The sequence below is a fragment of the Budorcas taxicolor genome, chromosome 2 (assembly GCF_023091745.1).
Source record: "Budorcas taxicolor isolate Tak-1 chromosome 2, Takin1.1, whole genome shotgun sequence".
Classification (NCBI taxonomy): Eukaryota; Metazoa; Chordata; class Mammalia; order Artiodactyla; family Bovidae; genus Budorcas; species Budorcas taxicolor.
Window position 1 is genome coordinate 35,267,973 of NC_068911.1, and position 18,562 is coordinate 35,286,534.

General features: G+C 48.0%; 1 protein-coding gene across 1 annotated transcript in view; it reads right to left on the reverse strand.

The window, feature by feature from the left end:
- The window catches only part of ABAT (4-aminobutyrate aminotransferase), a 36,913-nt gene extending 18,676 nt beyond the window's left edge, over nt 1–18,237 (reverse strand). Inside the window, exons 1-5 of the mRNA XM_052636427.1 lie at nt 18,168–18,237; nt 11,131–11,228; nt 8,866–8,895; nt 6,522–6,639; nt 3,497–3,546 (exon numbers count right to left, since the gene is read on the reverse strand). Of these exons, the coding sequence (XP_052492387.1) occupies nt 3,497–3,546; nt 6,522–6,639; nt 8,866–8,895; nt 11,131–11,228; nt 18,168–18,237 (366 nt within the window). The remainder of the gene's footprint in view (nt 1–3,496; nt 3,547–6,521; nt 6,640–8,865; nt 8,896–11,130; nt 11,229–18,167) is intronic.
- Between the last annotated feature and the right edge of the window lie 325 nt (nt 18,238–18,562).

Here is an 18,562-nt window from a genome sequence, read left to right on the forward strand (position 1 = left end):
TTTGGAGGATGGTTTGGAGGAGGTGAGAATGGACATGGAGGTGGGAGGGAGTGATGGAGAGGGGCTGATGGGAAACTCCAACTGGAAGAGGGGGAGCTAGGACTGGTCCCCACCTGGGTGGGGGAAGGGAGGATGAGGGGTGGTATCCAGGTTCTTGGCAGGGATAGGTGGACACAGGGCATTCCCCACCCCCCTGCCCCCACAAATCAGAATCCCTGGGCCTGGAAATCATGTGCTGTTGGGGCCACTCTGCCTCCGGAGGCAGCTGACACGGCAAATGTGTCTGGCGTGTTTGTTGACAGAGTTTTTTAGCACCAACTGCTGAGGCATCTGGGATCCGCAGAACGTTTCGAAACAAAGCCGGGCTCTGAATGTAAACACACGCTTGGAGACACCAACAGGCCTCGCCAGACACCCTGGGTTTGGGGGGTGGGGGGGACGAGGCTTCTGCCAGAGCAGCCCCGGAACTTGTCAACCCATCGAAGGTGAGAACCATCCCCAGGTCCCTCGCAGGGAGGTACACCGGCCCACAGGTAAAGAGGAGCTGAGTTCTTTCCTGTTATCTTCTGCTGCTTCTTTATGGCTGGAGAGGGGACTTCCCTGCTGGTCCAGTGGTTAAGAATCCTCCTTGCAGCGCAGGGACATGGGTTCGATTCCTCGCTGGATAACTAAGACCCCACATGACGTGGAGCTTTGCCCCAACTACTGAGCCTGTGCTGAAGAGCCTGCGCGCTGAACTAGAGTGTGTGCGTGCTCAGTCGTGTCCAGCTCTTTGCGACCCCATGGACTGTAGTCCACTAGGCTCCTCTGTCTATGGGATTCTCTAGGCAAGAATGCTGCAGTGGGTTGCCATGCCCTCCTCCAGGGGATCTTCCCAACCCAGGGATCAAACCTGCAGCTCCTGCACTGGCAGGCAGATTCTTTACCCACCGAACCATGGGTGGGAAGTCCGTGCACTGCAACCAAAGATCCTGCATGACGCACAAAGATCCACGGGCTGCAGCTGAGACCCGAGACAGTCAAGTATACAAACACAATAAACCAATAGGAGTTGGTTCCTGCCGGGGTCAGGCTTTCAGTCCTGTCTTTCTTTGATTTCTTTTTGGGAATGACACCCCTTATGTGTGGACATGATGTCACACTCTGAGAAAAATGGAAGCTCTAATGACACGTGGCGCCCGGGGTGGGGGGTGGGTTGGGGGGTGGCCAGAGGGAAAACTCTCCGGGGATCTGGGGATCTGTGGAGGCTGACTGTGTGTGCACACTTCTGCAGAGATGGACTGCCTTTATCTACACCTTGTATCGTGGGACGCATGACTGTGTCACCAACAGACACACTGGAAGGTCCACAGCAGTGGCCTTTGTGGGAGGTGACTCAGATGCTCATCCGAGGTAGGTAGGATGCTAATTACAGTGCGTTCACACAGTGGAACGATTAAAGCCGGGAGGATGGATGCCCTTTGGCTACCAAGGACATATCTTCAGATGGATTTTGAGTGAAATAAGCCAGACGTGATAACGGGCACACGCAGTACGATTCTGTCCATGTGCTGTTAGAAGTAAGGGGAGGCTTCCATGGTGGCTCAGCGGTAAAGAATCTGCCTGCAATGCAGCAGATGCAGGCTCGATCCCGGGGTCACGAAGATCCCCTGGAGAGGGAAATGGCAACCCACTCCAGTATTCTTGCCTGGAGAAGTCCATGGACAGAGGAGCCTGCTGGGCTACAGTCCACGGGGTCGCAAAGAGTCGGACATAACTGAGTGACTAAGGCTTCACACTTCTTCATACGTATATACACACCATGTATCATAGATGTGTTGTGGGCAACATTATGGCCTCCAACAAGATACCCTACTCTTATCCCATCCCCACAACTGTGAATATGTTACGCAGCGCAGAGGGCTTTACAGATGTTATTAAGCTCCCTATTCAGCTCGGAAAGGAGACAGTCCTAGATTTTCTGGGTGGGCTCACTGCAACCACACAAGTCCTTTGCGACCTTGGGCCGAAGCGGAGAAGGGATATAAAGGGAGCTGGATCATACACTGCTGGCTTGATGGGGGAGGGGCCGCATGAAACGAACCCTGCCAACGACCTGAATGAGCCCCAAAGCAGATGCTCCCCTGCAGCCTCCAGCTAAGAGCTGACCTCAGCTTTGGGAGCTGCTAGGCAGAGCATTCAGCTTTGCTCACTGGATTCTAGACCCACAAGATCTGTGAGACCCCAAACGGCTGTTGTCTTAAATCCCTAAGGCTGGTGGTAGTTTCTGATGCCAGCAACAGGAAATTAAAACAGGGTGGTATTAAAGTTTCATGGTTGGGGAGGACAATTAGGAAAATAATGTCTAAAAAGCCTCTGGAGAGACTTCCCTGGTGTTCCAGTGATTAAGACTCTATGCTTCTACTACAGGGGCTGTGGGTTCAATTCCTGGTTGGGGAACTAAGATCCCACATGCAGAATGGTGCAGCCAAAAAAGGGGAAAAAAGACCCCTTAAGTGAGTGATAATAGGGAGAAAAAGTTGAGAAACACTGGGTTACAGGGGAAAATTCATTCAGTAGTACGCTTCCCCGGTGGTTCAGATGGTAAAGAACCTGCCTGCGATGCAGGAGACTTCAGTTCTATCCCTGGGTCAGGAAGATCCCCTGGAGGAGGGCATGGCAACCCATGCCAATATTCTTGCCTGGAGAACCCCGTGGACAGAGGAGCCTGGTGGCTATGGTCCATGGGGTCGCGAAGAGTCAGACACGACTGAGCGACTAAACACACACACACAGTGCGGTTAGTGGGTGTGCACATCTCCGTGTGTGTTACCGCCAGCGTCATCAGTCAACGGCCCCTGCCACTGAGCAGAATCCAGCTCCAGACGGCAGCAATGCCCAGGATGAGAAGCTGCCCGCAGCCCCTGCCTGCCACCCCATTACTCTTGGACCCTGCCTGGCTCTTTTGTTCTTGAAGCTCCTTGCACCTCTCCCTCCCACCCTCCACTCCCTACAGGGACCACTCTTCCCCAACCCCCAGCCTGTCCATCCCTAAAAAGCCCAGCTCCCTTGGGTTCTTTATCTCCAGCACCTCTTCTGGCTGTGTGACTCTGGACAAATACGTAACCTCTCTGTGCTCAGCTCCCTCATCCGTAAAACAGGGATAACAACAGTAGCCGCCTCAGAGACTTGGCAATATTTGATCTGTGCTGGCCACAGAATTTATACATTTTATGCTCTTAATTATTGCTCATTAATATCATGGTCATTGTCTTGTGCCCACACAGCACTGATTGCCTCGCTCGGGAGCGCTTCGTATGGCTGTGATTCTCTGCTTATGTGTGTGGTTAACTGTGCCTCTGTGGGAGCAGGGCGCCGTGTTGGCAAGGCGCTCCAAGGGCTTAGCACACAGTATGGACTCACCAAATATTTCAGGGAGGACTGAATGGATGGACCATTTCCAAAGGCTGCCCCAGTCACCCTCTGAATCTCCACGAACACAACCCCGGGCACTCACCATATTTTGAGGCTGTTGGACAAGTTTCATGAGCGCAGGATGGTTGTAACCTGGGGAGAGGAAGATACAGTTAGAGACCAGCACCGTATCCGGGGGTCCCCTGCCCCTCACTCCATCGCCTGCTCCCTGCCTTCCCTTCCAACCCTGCAACCCTTTTCACACACAAAGGCCCGTTCCTGGGGCCCTGCCCGGGAAAAGCCCTGTAGCTTCACTCTGTCGGATGCAGGGGGTGTAGACCGGGGCAGCGGTGTGAGGACCAGGGGGGAGATTAACACTCTTCCTCAGTCTCTCCACCACCCACCCCATGCCCAGGGGTGCCAGGACCAAGGTTGGGAATTGCTTGTTTCCCAAGGAAGGAACACTCTGGGGGGTTTTCCAACTGACCTGTGGCCAGAGGTCTTTCGGCTCTGACTCTTACCATGCTGCCTGGATGTTGATGACTTTTCTGCCTCAGTAGATAAAGGCAGTGTCAGGGAATCACATTAAGCCACAGATGCAACTTTTCTTACTGGCTTCAGAAAGCAAGATGAAAGCAGAGCTAGCCCCTCTGATCAGGAAATCCTATGCCTGGATTTTTTTTTTTTTTTACCACACCGAGCAGTAGGTGGAATCTTAGTTCCGGACCAGGGACTGACCCTGTGCCCTCTGTGGTGGAAGCGCAGAGTCTTAGCCACTGGACCCTCAGGGAAGTCCCTGCACACCCAAGTCTTTGATGTCATGGGCCCCCCCCCCCCGCCTCCCCTGCCCACACTGCAGGGCAGGGGCAGCTGTCTGGAGGCTGCTATTATAGAAGTAAGCTTAGGAGGCAGAGTCATTGGTGCAAACCTTCAGCCTCCTTGGAAATGGCCGGGGGAACCCTGAAACCCCCTTGAAACCTGACTCCCTATTGATGGGCCTGAGGTGATATCAAAAGATCTGACATTATAGGATGGTTGTAGGGATTAAATGGGAGAACACGGAAGACATTATGCATGTGTGGGCTAGGTTGCTTCAGCAGACTCTTTGCAACCCCATGGACTGTAGCCTGCCAGGCTCCTCTGTCCATGAGATTCTCCAGGCACGAGCACTGGAGTGGGTTGCCATTCCCTTCTCCAGGGGATATTCTCGACCCAGGGATCCAACCCGAGTCTCCTACAGCTCCTGCACAGGCAGACAGGTTCTTTGCCACTAGGGCCACCTGGGAAGCCCTTGGAAGACACTATGCCAGACAGGAAATTTTCAATAATTATTAGTTAAAAAAATTATTTCAATAATTACAGATGTAGGAACAAAGGTGGCCAGAGAGAGAACTTTCAGAACCTCTGGTCTTTATAAAAAATGATCCTATTTATGTATTTATTTTGGGTTGCTCTGGGTTTCAGTGGCTGTGTGGGCTTTTCTCTAGTTTGGGAGCGCTGGGGCTACTCTCCAGTTGTGATGCGCAGGCTTCTCCTTGCGGTGGCTTCCCTCGTTGCGGGGCACAGGCTCCAGAGCTCGGGTTCACAAGCTGGGGCACACGGGCTTAGTTGCTGCAGGGCGTGTGGGATCTTCCTGGGTCAGGGATCGAACCTGTGTCTCCTGTATTGGCAGGTGGATATTTTACCACTGAGCCCCCGGGGACTTCTAGAACTCCTAGAACTTCTGGTCTTTTAACAACTGCTGCCAGTCTGACCAGCCCGATTCACCTAGCTCCACAGAGAAGCTGGCTGCTGGGGACTTGACCTGGAGGAGCCCTGAGTGGTGGTGGGGAGGATGTAGGGGTTAGCCAGGAAGAGACGGGCCCATGGTTTCAGGATAATGCGAGATTTTACCCCTTTCACACTGGTAGGACGTGGAGAGACAGATTCGTAAATCTCAGACTCCAAGTTGCCATCAGAGGCCAAGGCATCTCTGAATGATGAACTTAGCAGAAACAATGAGTCATCTATCTGCCTTCTGTTGGATCTCATCTTCAAGGGAAATAAATAGGTTTGAGGGACCCAACTTGGCAAAAGCAGAGGAGGCGTGGAAACCTAATGGAGGGGTGGATCTCTGCGGAAAGACCCTAGGTGGGTGAGTGGAGGGGGCTGGAGGTGGGTGGGGAGCTGTGAATGCTCCAGGATTATCCACGAAGGGACAGGCTTCACAGATACTCAGCCTACAGACTGGTGGATGCCGTGAGGACTCCATCGGCCAAAGAAACACGGACCAGCCAAGCCAAAAACAGCATGTGCCCATCAGCCCTGCCTCTCCCTCCTGCAGTAGGACAGCCTTGCTCTGGATGGCCAGGAGGCGAGCCTGCTGAGAGAGACACTCTCTTGGGCCGGCCGCCCCTCTCCCAGCTGCTCCGTGTGCATGTATACTGGGGGGAGGGGGACACTGACAGTGGCTCCAGACACCTCCTCCGGCAAACTGCCCCTGATGAATGGAAGCCGCCTTGCCTGAAAGATGACGCATCCTTCCCTCTGGCAGCTGATGCTCAATGACCCGACTGGCCCAGGGGGACCAACAGATCAGCCTCTTCGCATTGGTCTGGGATTGACTTTGGGGTGTAATTCACATTCCAGAGCCCCCACCCCCTCTGCCCCGTGGAATCAGGCTGTGGTTAGTCTCTGGCTGAGACTTCATCCTTCTTCACCTGCCCTCTGCTCTCTGCTGTTTCTCTCCCTCCCCTTTCCCTCCTCTCCGCGCCCCAACCAAGCTCACCCTTAATTAACCACTGTCACTGAATCCCCACCTCCGACCTTCTTCCAGGAGTCCTAAGACTGCTGACATTGGACATCACAGCCTACCTGCGCTTCCTCTCCAAGCTCTGCTTATCTACCTACAAAACAGGCATATTCACCCAGACCCATACTTGTCGGGTTTTGGGGGAGGAGTATATGAGAAAAGACATGTAAAGTTATTTTTGTAATATACCCTCTGCAAATGACTTGTTCTTTTTCTCTGCCCTTGAGGGAAGTGTCTGGCCACACACACAAGGATGTGTCTCTTGGAAGGAGTGACTGAAGTCCAGATAAGCATGGAGAAAGAAGCTCCATCCAAGGATTTATTTTCCAGCTCTTACCTATAGGGACAGAGGAGATCTGGGAATAAAGATCCAACATCCGGTTGCCGTCCACATCCACCAGGTAATTGCCTCGACTTTCTTCATAATTGCAGAAAAAGTGCACAGCCTCTGCATTCTTGGGGAAAGAAGAGACTGGATCACTGAAATTCCCTAGACCCTCAGTCTTTCAGGACTAAGCTTGAACTGCTGAAGTAAAGGGCCTCCCTGATGGCTCAGACAGTAAAGAATCTGCCTGCAATGCAGGAGTATGCGTGCTAAGACACTTCAGTTGTGTCCGACTCTTTGTGACCCCGTGGACTGTAGCCCACCAGGCTCCTCTGTCCATGGGATTCTCCAGGCAAGAATAATGGAGTGGGTTATCACACCCTCCTCCAGGAGATCTTCCTGACCCAGGGATCAAACCCGTGTCTCTTACGTCTCCCTCACTGGCAGGTGGGTTCTTTACCACTAGCGCCACCTGGGAAGCCCCCGCAGTGCAGGAGACCTGGGTTCAAACCATGTTCTGACCACTTAAAGACACATGGATGGTGTCTGTGGTTGTTGACAGTGTAGGATTTTTTTGCCCTGCAGGTCATTATCAATACATAGGTGATTTGCTTTATAATCGTTTATGATGCTGTGGATTTGTAATTGATGATTTTTTTTTCCTGTATGTGTTTTATTTATCCCAACAGAAAAGATTGAAAAATAAATCTGAAGAAAATTCTGGAAAGTTAAGATGTATATGGTAAGTCTTAGGGCCTAAGAAAACTAAAAAACGATAGTGATTATATATTGATAATATATATATTATATAGTGAAAGAAATGCAATGCAAATGGTACACTAGAAGATTTTCACATTATGTACCAAAAAATAGTAGAAAATAAGGTGAGGAACAAAAACAGACAAGAGAAAGAGAACAAAAAATGAAACTGGGGACTTCCCTGGTGGTTCAGTGGCTGACTCCTTGCTCCCCCTGCAAGGGGCCTGGGCTCAATCCCTGGTCAGGGAACTAGATCCCACATGCCACTGCCCCAGTGCAGCCAAATAAACAAATGTTATACATTAAAAAAACCAGAAAATAAAACCGAACCTATAAATACAACTACATCAATAGTAACATTAACTGTGCATGGATTAGGCCAGTAAAAAAAAAGAATCAGAAACTGTCTGACTGGATTAAAAGATTCAGTGATATGTCATCTACATGAGATATATTTTAGATTCTAGAATACAAATTAGGTTGAGAGTAAGAAGACAGGAAAAGATACATGATTCTCATAGTAATCATAAGGAAGCTGGATGTTTTATGCTAGTATCAGATGAAACGGTTAAACAAACAAAACGTTCTTAGAGGTAAAGACAGGCGTTTTATGATGACAGAAGGGTCCATCCACAAAGAAGCCCACAAACATGTAAGCAGCTGATGTTGTTTAGTTGCTCAGCCACGTCTGGCTCTTTGCGACCCCATGGACTGCAGCCCACCAGGCTCCTCCGCCCATGGGATTCTCCAGGCAAAAATACTGGAGTGGGTAGCCATGCCCTCCTCCAGGAGTCTTCCTGACCCAGGGATCGAACCCATGTCTCCGGCATTGCAGGCAGATTCTTCACCACTAAGCCACTTGGGAAACCTGATATACAGCCCCAAATACATGAAGCAAAACCTGCCAGAACTGAAGGGAAACGATAATTCTATAAGACTAGACACTTCAGTCCCTGGCTTTCACTAACGGATAGGACAACCAGGCAGAGGATTAACGAGGAAAGAGATGTGAACAACACTCAAAATCAGCAGATCTCACAAACACATGTGGAACACCCCACCCAACAACAGCAGGGTATACATCCCTCTCAAGCACATACAGAACATTTTCTGGAATAGACCACATGCCAGGCCATAAAAAAGGGTCAATAAATTTCCAAGGATTGAAATCATTCAAAATAAGTTTTCCAACCCCAGTTGAAGGAGATTAGAAATCTCAGAAGTTTGGGAATTACACTATATAAATAACCAATGGGGGACACTACTCATTGGTGGTCCAGTGGCTGACGCCATGTTCCCAAGGCAGGGGGCTCAGATTCAATCCCTGGTCAGGGAACTATATCCCACATGCCACAACTAAAGATCCCCCATGCTGCAAAGATCTAAGATCCTGCGTACTGAAACTAAGACCCAGCTTAGCCAAATAAAAAATTAAATAAATATAAAAAAAAAAACCCCAACGAGTCAAAGAAGAAATAACAGATGAAATTAGGGAAAAAGAACATTTAGAACAAAAGCATGTTTTATAAAAAGAATCAGCACAGATTAAGTTGTAACCAAGAAGCAAAGGTAGGATGGCTATTTCATCCCCACTCACCTGAATTATATTCAACTGTTTCATTAGCTCCTGCAGGAGAGAAGGAAAAAAGCATCATAGCAAGGACATACACTTGCTTAAAATCTTTCATCTTTTCCCAAGTCTTGGGGCTTTTCCCTCTTCATGTCAGTAACTTAATAGTTAGTCAACAGTATTATACATATTTTTTAAAATCCTTAAGAGAAATAGTTGGTGGGAAATGATTCTTGCCAGTTCAATTACCAGTACAACAGACAGGTTGGAGGGTCGGACACTTCAAAGATAACAATCAAGTAAACTAAAATATTTAACCGCAAAAAAATGGAGCTAAAGATATTTATCTAATGTCCAGAAAAGCATGGGTTCTTTTTTTACTTTGGGAAAAAAAAGCTCTAACACACCATTAGGGAAATAGAAATCTGTACCATTTATAATTATAATCTGAACATTCCACGAATCTCTTGTACAACTGTACATAGCAGCTGGGAATTATAAACTAGGGGTTTTACTACTACAAGGATTTCATTTCTGAAAAGAATTCACAGAAAGTAAACTTTAGCAATTAGTGTCATAAAATCATATATTTCCATGTAAAAATACAGAATAATATTCATGATAAGAATATGAAATTTATTCCAGCTATTTAACTATTATTAAATTAAAATTCACCCCTCATCAATAGAAATATGCATGAAAAAAGTCTTCTTTTGTTAGCAAAAGACCATGCAAAATAGCTACAATCATTTACATGAGCACAAAGACTTCTAGTTTATTAAATAGTTTCAATGTCAAAAGAAACATCTTTTGACTTTTAAAAAACAAAGACACTGTGTATGGATAAAACCTGCAAAATATGCAGAGAAAAAATAAATTTGTATCACAAAGGTTTACACTGTTATGTTTTAGATGCAAACATTAGAAACAGTATTGGACTCACAACCCAGAATCAAGGCTAACCAGACCTGCAAAGTGTGGTGTATGCAGATTTTGTAGCTTCTTTGGGGAGAAGTCGCAACACCCCTCGCCACATTTGTCTGTGTCTCTAACATCTACTCCAGGGATTCTGAGCTGCCCAAAGTCTCTCACACACCATGCACTGTCCCCCTGCAGGCTTGTCACCATTCCCCTCACCCAGAACAGAACACACTCCTGCCAGTTGCTCCTTGTGGCCCTTCAAGATCAAGCTCAGGGAGGCATCTGCCATACACGCCCTGTGCTACATCACACAGTCAGGTTCTTTCACTGTTGGTGGGTTGCTCTGCCCCAGCCCCTGACACTGGACTCAGAAACAGGCCATGTAACCTGCTTTGGCCAACAGAATGAGGTGGAAGTAATGGTAGGTTAGTGGGGAGCCTGGCTCAAGAGACATAGGGCAAGTACTCCTTTCTATCACCGTGAGGACAAGCCCAGGCTGGCTGGCTGGAATATGAGAGACCCATGAAGCGGAGCCACATTACCACAGCGACCCAAGACTAGCCTAACCTAGATCAACTGGTGGCCAGTCATCCCTCAGGCACACAGATGAGTCCAACACAGCTGCCTACCCAACTGCCAGTTAACCATGGATGCATGAGCAACTTGGCGAGGGTGGGATGACTGGAGAGAATAGCATTGAAACGTGTATATCACCATATGTAAAACAGACGAGCAGTGCAAGTTTAATGCATGAAGCAGGGCACTCAAAGCCGGTGCTCTGGGACAACCCAGAGGGATGGAGTGGGGAAGGAGGTGGGAGGGGGGGTTCAGGATGGACAGACACATGTACACCGTGGCTGATTCATGTTGATGTATGGCAAAACATGAGGTTTTGGGACTGTTTGTTATGCAGCACTATTACAGCAATTGATAACTTACTTTGGCCACCTCATGTAAAGAGTTGACTCACTGGAAAAGACTATGATGCTGGGAGGGATTGGGGGCAGGAGGAGAAGGGGACGACAGAGGATGAGATGGCTGGATGGCATTACTGACTCGATGGATGTGAGTCTGAGTGAACTCCGGGAGTTGGTGATGGACAGGGAGGCCTGGCGTGCTGTGATTCGTGGGGTCGCAAAGAGTTGGACACGACCGAGCGACTGAACTGAACTGAACTGAACTGAACATATCCTCTAAAAAGACTCCTTTGACTTGTTATGGAAGAATGGCCTGGTTTAAAGTCCTGGATCTCTAACGGTGAACTCTCTGAAAGCAGCTAAGGATACAGGGCCCTCAGCATGGTTGTGTTTTTGCCCCATGGGCCCTTTTTGCTCTTTTCTGAAACACACCACTCAAGTGTGCTCAACTCACCCGAGATCTAGGCCCTGGGACTTCCGTCTTCATCAAAGGTCCATCATAGTCAAATTCAACGTCGACTTTGGCTGCAGCCTGACTGATGTGTCTGGAACCTGCCGTAAACAGAGGTGGTGAGAAACCCCTGAGCACAGAGGATACGAGAACCCTGCCCTTACAACGCTGGGAGTGCCCAACAGAGGCAGTGCCAGGGCCTGAGAGCCACGCCAGCCTGACGATCCCAGAACTCTGAGTGTGGTCAGACACGGGTACCACAAGCACCCTAAGGAGTTCAAGAAGCGGGAAAGCCTGCTGCCAGTGATGCTGTAGGCAAGCAGGCATGCTCACATCCCACTGTCGTGAGGCTAAGGTGATGCCGACTTCCTAGTCTTCTTGACTGAGCAATCTCAGTTTTCAGGATCCATCCGGAAAATAACTGGACCAGTGCAAAAAGATGTAGATTAAAAATATTCACCATAGCATTATTTCTAACAACAACAGAGAGGAAACAGCCTAAACATCCAACAAAGGAGGGTCAGTAAATAGAATGTGCCATGTCCCACCATTTTCATGGACAGCAGAATATTGGGAATATTATGTATCCATAATAAAAATTCTCCAAATTTTGTAAAAAAAAATTAATCTATATCCATAGGTATTGTGTGTGCACGCTCAGTCATGTCTGACTCTTTTGGGACACCATGGACTGTAGCCTGCCAGGCTCCTCTGTCCATGGAATTTTCCAGGCAAGAATACTGGAGCGGGTTGCTGTTTCCTTTTCCAGGGGATCTTCCCAACCCAGGGATCAAACCTGTGTCTCCTTCATATGTATATATAGACTCAAATTTGTCAGCCCTGGAACTGCTGGCATTGTGGGCTGGATGGTTCTTTGCTGAGGGAGGTTGCCCTGGGTGCTATAGGATGTTTAGCTGCATCCCTGGCCTCCAGCCACTAGAGGTCAGAGGCATCTCCTCGAGTTGTGCTCCAAGTTGTGTCGATTAAAAATCATCCAGGAGATGGGAATTCCCTGGCAGTCCAGCGGTTAGGACTTTGATGCTTTCCCTGTCCTGGCCAGGGTTCAATCCCTGGTTGGGGAGCTAAGATCCTGAAAGTGGTGTGGCATGCCCACTCCATTGTTCTTGCCTGGAGAATCCCCTGGACAGAGGGAGCTACAGTCCATAGGGTCAGAAAGAGTCGGACATGACTTAGTGACTAAACAATAAGATGTTTCACATAAATCGTGTATGTGATCTTCACCCGTCAGAATGGCTGCGATCCAAAAGTCTACAAGCAATAAGTACTGGAGAGGGTGTGGAGAAAAGGGAACCCTCTTACACTGTTGGTGGGAATGCAAACTAGTACAGCCACTATGGAGAAGAGTGAGGAGATTCCTTACAAAACTGGAAATAGAACTGCCATATGGCCCAGCAATCCCACTGCTGGGCATACACACTGAGGAAACCAGAATGGAAAGAGACACGTGTACCCCAGTGTTCATCGCAGCACTGTTTATAATAGCCAGGACATGGAAGCAACCTAGATGTCCATCAGCAGATGAATGGATAAGAAAGCTGTGGTACATATACACAATGGAGTATTACTCAGCTATTATGAAGAATGCATTTGAATCAGTTCTAATGAGGTGGATGAAACTGGAGCCTATTATACAGAGTGAAGTAAGCCAGAAAGAAAACCACCAATACAGTATACTAACGCATATACAAGGAATTTAGAAAGATGGTAACAACGACCCTGTATGCAAGACAGCAAAAGAGACACAGATGTAAAGAACAGACTTTTGGACTACACGAGAGAAGGCGAGGGTGGGATGACTGGAGAGAATAGCATTGAAACGTGTATATCACCATATGCAAAACAGACGAGCAGTGCAAGTTCAATGCATGAAGCAGGGCACTCAAAGCCGGTGCTCTGGGACAACCCAGAGGGATGGGGTGGGGAGGGAGGTGGGGGGGGGGCGGTTCAGGATGGACAGACATATGTACACCGTGGCTGATTCATGTTGATGTATGGCAAAACCCACCAGAGTATTGTAACATAATTAGCCTCCAATTTAAATAAATAAATAATTTTTTTAAAAAAAGACAAACAAATCATGTATGTGATCTTATTTCATCTTTACACAACCCTGAGGGATAGTTGCTATTTATTGCATTACACAGGAGGGGAAACAAATACTAAAACATGCTAGTGTCTGTCATACACACACATGCACGCACACACACACATGACCTGCCAATCTATAAAAAGCCATGATATTAGAAAACATAAATTCTTAATGTTTCATAATTGCTTGGAATATCAAAGAAGGTTTCTGAATTAATTATGCAATAAAGTGGAGCCCTTTGAACATAAAATCCAGTTAAAATCCAATACCACCCTTATTTTCAGGCATGAAGATACCAGCTTTTATTATCTTTTGTTTGATCTTACAATGAAAAAGGAATTCCTAAAGATCTTACTCCAACAGCAGAGAGTTAAAAATCATGGACCATACTGATGACTTAAAAAAAACACACACACGCACAACGCACACACACTCAACTGTTTCTCGCTTCCTTGGCCTGAACTCAGCATTACTGGTCAAGACTGATTCCAACCAGACCTGCATTCAACAGGTCTATTTGGATAAACAGGGCTCTTAACCTGCTGATCTTCCTTTGTTTCCAGAGAAGGGGGGAAAGAGAATTCTATAAGCAGTAAGTCATTCTCTAAGTCACTCTCTCATGAGGACATAAAAGTCCTCTCTTCCTTTCTCCAGAAAATGTTTTGACATCACATTGTAGCAATTTCTTGGGAGTTTGAAAGCAGGAATACCAGGGGTGGAGGCAGTTGGCAGTGGGACCTGCAGCTAAAAGGACCTCGAGGCGGAGCGTGTGAGGTCCCGCGGAGCTGTGGTTACCAGGATGCCGGGACCAAGAGTAAACAGGGCTGGGAGGCGGGGTGGGGTAGGACCTGAGAGACACAGCGGAGATGGATGGGGCATGAGACAGGGATGCCGAGGCCAGGTGCGAGGCAGATGCACCTGGGTCAGGAACCGCACTGGTTCCTACCATGTTCCAAGTCTTTCTGGGTGTGGATGGCAAAATGAGAGGGCAAAAATGCTGGGCAGAAATCCTGAAAATCGGAGTCTGGTGAGTTTTTTTTTTTTTTGCAAATGTGCTATTGGAAAAAGGAAGATGGAGAAGCTCACATATATTCAGGAAAATGCTCACCTATTATTTTATTCTTTTTTTAAAGACTTTTTTTTTTTGATGTGGACCACTTTTAAAGTTTTTATTGAGTTTGTTACAATATTGCTTCTGTTTTATGTTTTGGTGTTTCTGGCCCCTAGGCCTGTGGGGTCTCAGATCGCAGACCAAGGATCGAACCTGAACCCCCTGCACGGGAAGGTGATGTCATAACCACTGGAACGCCAGGGAAGCCCCTCACCTATTGTTTTGATTAATCCACAACCTTCTTGTGAGAAGATACTGTCCGCATTTCACAGATGAGGGTCAGAGAGGTTAAGCGAGTCTCCTGAGGTCACATAGCTAGTGAGTTTGCAAGGCCAGAACTTCAGTCCAGAAAACTTGTGCTTTTCTTACTATATCTCAATTGTGACTTTTTGTAGAGGGAAATAACCAAATGCCAACACAACACTTAATGATGACATGTAGTGCCATAAACCACAAAAAAAAAAAAGAACAAGATTTGAATGACCAAGAAAGCCTTTTCCAGGACCCCTTCTATCCAGCTGTGTGAGCAGATGTCTGTTTATTGAGCACTCACGGTGAACATACTGGACATTATTCCGAGTTATTTCCATGGATTACCTCGCGTAATCCTCACAACCCCATCGGAGGTAAATGTTATTAAGAGTCTTATGTAAAAGGAGACACTAAGCTCAGAAAGGTCAATTAATTTGCCCAGAGTCACACAGATGGAAAGTGGTAAAGCTGGCAGTCTGTCCACTGGACCTCTCCTTTCCCAGATGCTGTGAGCATCATGGATGTATAGTCCATCTCATCTAGTGTGGATTTTTGAAATGAAACATTCGCAGCTAAACGACTCACTTCTCCCAAAGGCAAATTACTACCAAAAGGAGGAAGAAGTTTGAATCAACACTGAATGATCCAACATTTTCATTCATGAATAAAATAGCACACCCAGAGGGCAGGGGCATGCCCTGACAGGCAAGACCAGGCAGGGTGGGTGAATTCAACACAATCCTCTGGGTCTGATAATGATGCTCACTACCCTCCATGACTGTGCAATCCAGAGAGTCAGTTTTTAACTCCAAACTGTAAAAGCTGCCATCCGATGTTTTTAATGTCCTCTAGATCTTCTTCTGAGAGCAATAAATAAATGCCATTTTCTCAAACAGCAAGGGTTCTCTATGTGAGCCTAGCCAAAATCAAGATTAAGTTCAACTGGTGTTATTTGCTCTGCTTTTGTTTAAAACAAAACACCTGGGACTCCTCTGCTGGTCCGGTGGTTAAGAATCTGCCTTCCAATGTGGGGAATACAGGTTCAATCCCTGGTCAGGGGAACTAAGATCCCACAAGCCGTGGAACAACTAAGCCTGTGCTAGGTAGGTAGTCATGAGCCGCAGCTAAGACCTGATGAATCTTCCGTGCTAATGACTCTCCCTTCTACTTGGAACACAACAGACCTGCATCATTGGAGTTTATTTGTTACATAATTAGGGGTAAGCATTAATATGCTTATCTTCTAATTAAATAAAACAAACCCTCAAAACCCACTAATAACTTCTCAAGGCTATCAAGGTTTAAAAAAAAAAGAGGAAAAACGGAGAAAACTCATAGACCAGAGGAGACAATGAAACTGGATTGGATCCTGGAGCAGAAGGAGTCCCCGAGAAAAAGTTGCCGAAATTCACACCCAAGTCTAGAGTTTGGTTCAGATCAAAGTACTAAGGTCAGTTCCTTAGCAATGACAAATGCATCCTGGTGATGTAAGATGATAAGACTGGGGAAAACTGGGTGAATAGCATGTGGGATCTCTTTGTCTTTGCAATTTCTCTGCACATCTAAAATATTTAAAAATAAAGCCTGTGGGAGAGGAGAGAACACTCCTGCTTTTTATCACACTCAAGATAGACACGCCTGCCGCATTCAACAAGGAGACCAAGGACTCCACTGACAATTTGTCTTCAGAAGGCAGACGGGACACACAATAAGAAGGGGACATCGTGGTGGCAAGCATGGAGCTCTGAGAACTGGGGGCAACGTGGAGGGGCAGGCATCCGAAGCAGGCTACCACAAGCTTCCTCCTCCCAGAGCTGCTGGGAGGCAAGCTGCATGCATGCTCGGTTGCTAAGTCATGCCTGACTCTCTGCAACCCCATGGACTGCAGCCCGCCAGGCTCCGTGGGATTTCCCAGGCAAGAATACTGGAGTGGGTTGCCGCTTCCTTCTCCAGGGGATCTTTCCCATCCAGGGGTCAAACCCACGTCTCCTGCATCGGCAGGCAGGTTCTTTACCACAGAGCCCCCAGAGAGCCCAGGAGGCACATTGAGGGCGTGGATAATAATCCAGTGTTTGGAGCTGGACTGACGTAAGAAAAACTTAAAGTGGTCCATTTTCAAGGACAACTAGCCTAGAGGGACAGCTTGCTGATGTGCTGTTAGGATACTTGCGTGGGAAAATGCAGACAAAGGGGGAGTAATAAATCCAGGTGACTTTCCCAGGAAGATTGTTAACCCCGTAGTACACAACCAATGAGGGACTGGGGGAGGTCCTTGGGCGCCGAGAGGATAAAAACCCCACTGTAACTTGCCCACCAGATGCCTGATCTTGCAACATCATCATTAAAGCCTTGCTTCTCGCTGCACCTGGTGTCTCCAAGTCCATTCCTTGGGTTTGGGTCGGTGGGCTCTATTTCCCACATCTGAGTTGCATTCAAAGGGCTGCATGACTTGGCTTCTCTGAGCCTCAGTTTTCTCATCTGTAAACTGGGGTTCACCCTTTCCTTCCTTGTGGGAACTATGGAAGGAGGTCTCCTGAGATCATACAGGCAGGGTGCTCACTGGGCTATGCTGCCTGAACTCAGTGAGGCAGAGAAAAATGGAAGCATCTGAGAGGGACTGCATATAAAAGCAGAGACATTACTGTACTGACAAAGGTCTGTTAGTCAAGGCTATGGTTTTTCCAGTAGTCAGGTATGCCTGTGAGAGTTGGACCATAAAGAAAGGTGAGCACCGAAGAACTGATGCTTTTGAACTGCGGTGTTGGAGAAGGCTCTTGAGAGTCCCTTGGACTACAGGGAGATCAAACCAGTCAGTCCTAAAGGAAATCAGTCCTGAATACTCATTGGAAGGACTGATGCTGAAATTCCAATACTTTGGCCACCAAATGCAAGAACTGATTCATTGGAAAACACCCTCATGCTGGGAAAGATTGAAGGTAGGTGGAGAAGGGGACAACAGAGGATGAGATGATTGGATGGCATCACCGACTCTATGGACATGAGTTTGAGTAAAGTCCCGGAGTTGGTGATGGACAGGGAAGCCTGGTGTGCTGCAGTCCATGGGGTTGTAAAGAGTTGGAGACGACTGAGCGACTGAACTGAACTGAGAGGGGCTGCGGTGACTGCATGAGCTGCTGGCCATTTGGGTGCAGGGTGAGTGGAGGTAAGGGAGAGGGAGGGGCAGGGTGGCCATTTCTTGGATAGGGCCCACTCTCTAGCGTCCTTGAAGCTTTTAGGTGAATTACAAGGGTTTTTGTAGTTTCCTTGTTTCTTGGCAGCAAACCTAGCTCTGTATTTCCCCCAACGGTCCCCGTGGGGATGGTTTGGGCCCTTCTGGCAAGCAGAGAGGCTCCAGGGCAGATCAGCTCCCTGCACATGGCTGAGCTGTCCTTCCGGGCACAGGAGCACATGCTGGAGATGGGAGGGGCGGCCAAGGGGACAGTTTCTTGGGGGTGGGTGGGAAGGCAGTTCCCTTTGTCCCCAAGAACTCTTCTGGACCCCTAAGTCTCTGGGCTGGATTGCATCTTCCATTAGGACCAGTCCTTGCCAAGATCCCCCAGGGCTTACCCGGCACCAACAGGCGGTAATTGTGCTGGAAGCTGCAGACCAGCCGCTGGGTGAGCAACATGGAGGCCATGGTCCCCTCCGCTGGGAACAGAGACCCCCGTCACACGCTCTGGCCCTGAAAGAAACCAGAAACTCAGAGTCAGGCCAACAGAGGCCACGTCCTTGCTGGCCAAGCATCCCACTCCCCACCATTTCCCCACATGGTAGAGAAGGTTCTGCTAATATCAGAGCCTTTGCTTTCATGCAGAAGGTACACTCTATTTTTTATGATTCAAAAAATATATATAATTTATTTTTTTAGCTTTGCTGGGTCTTCCAGGGCTTTCTCTAGTGGAGGCCATCGGGGCTACTCTCCAGTTGTGGTGGGCAGGCTTCTCACTGCAGTGGCTTCCCTT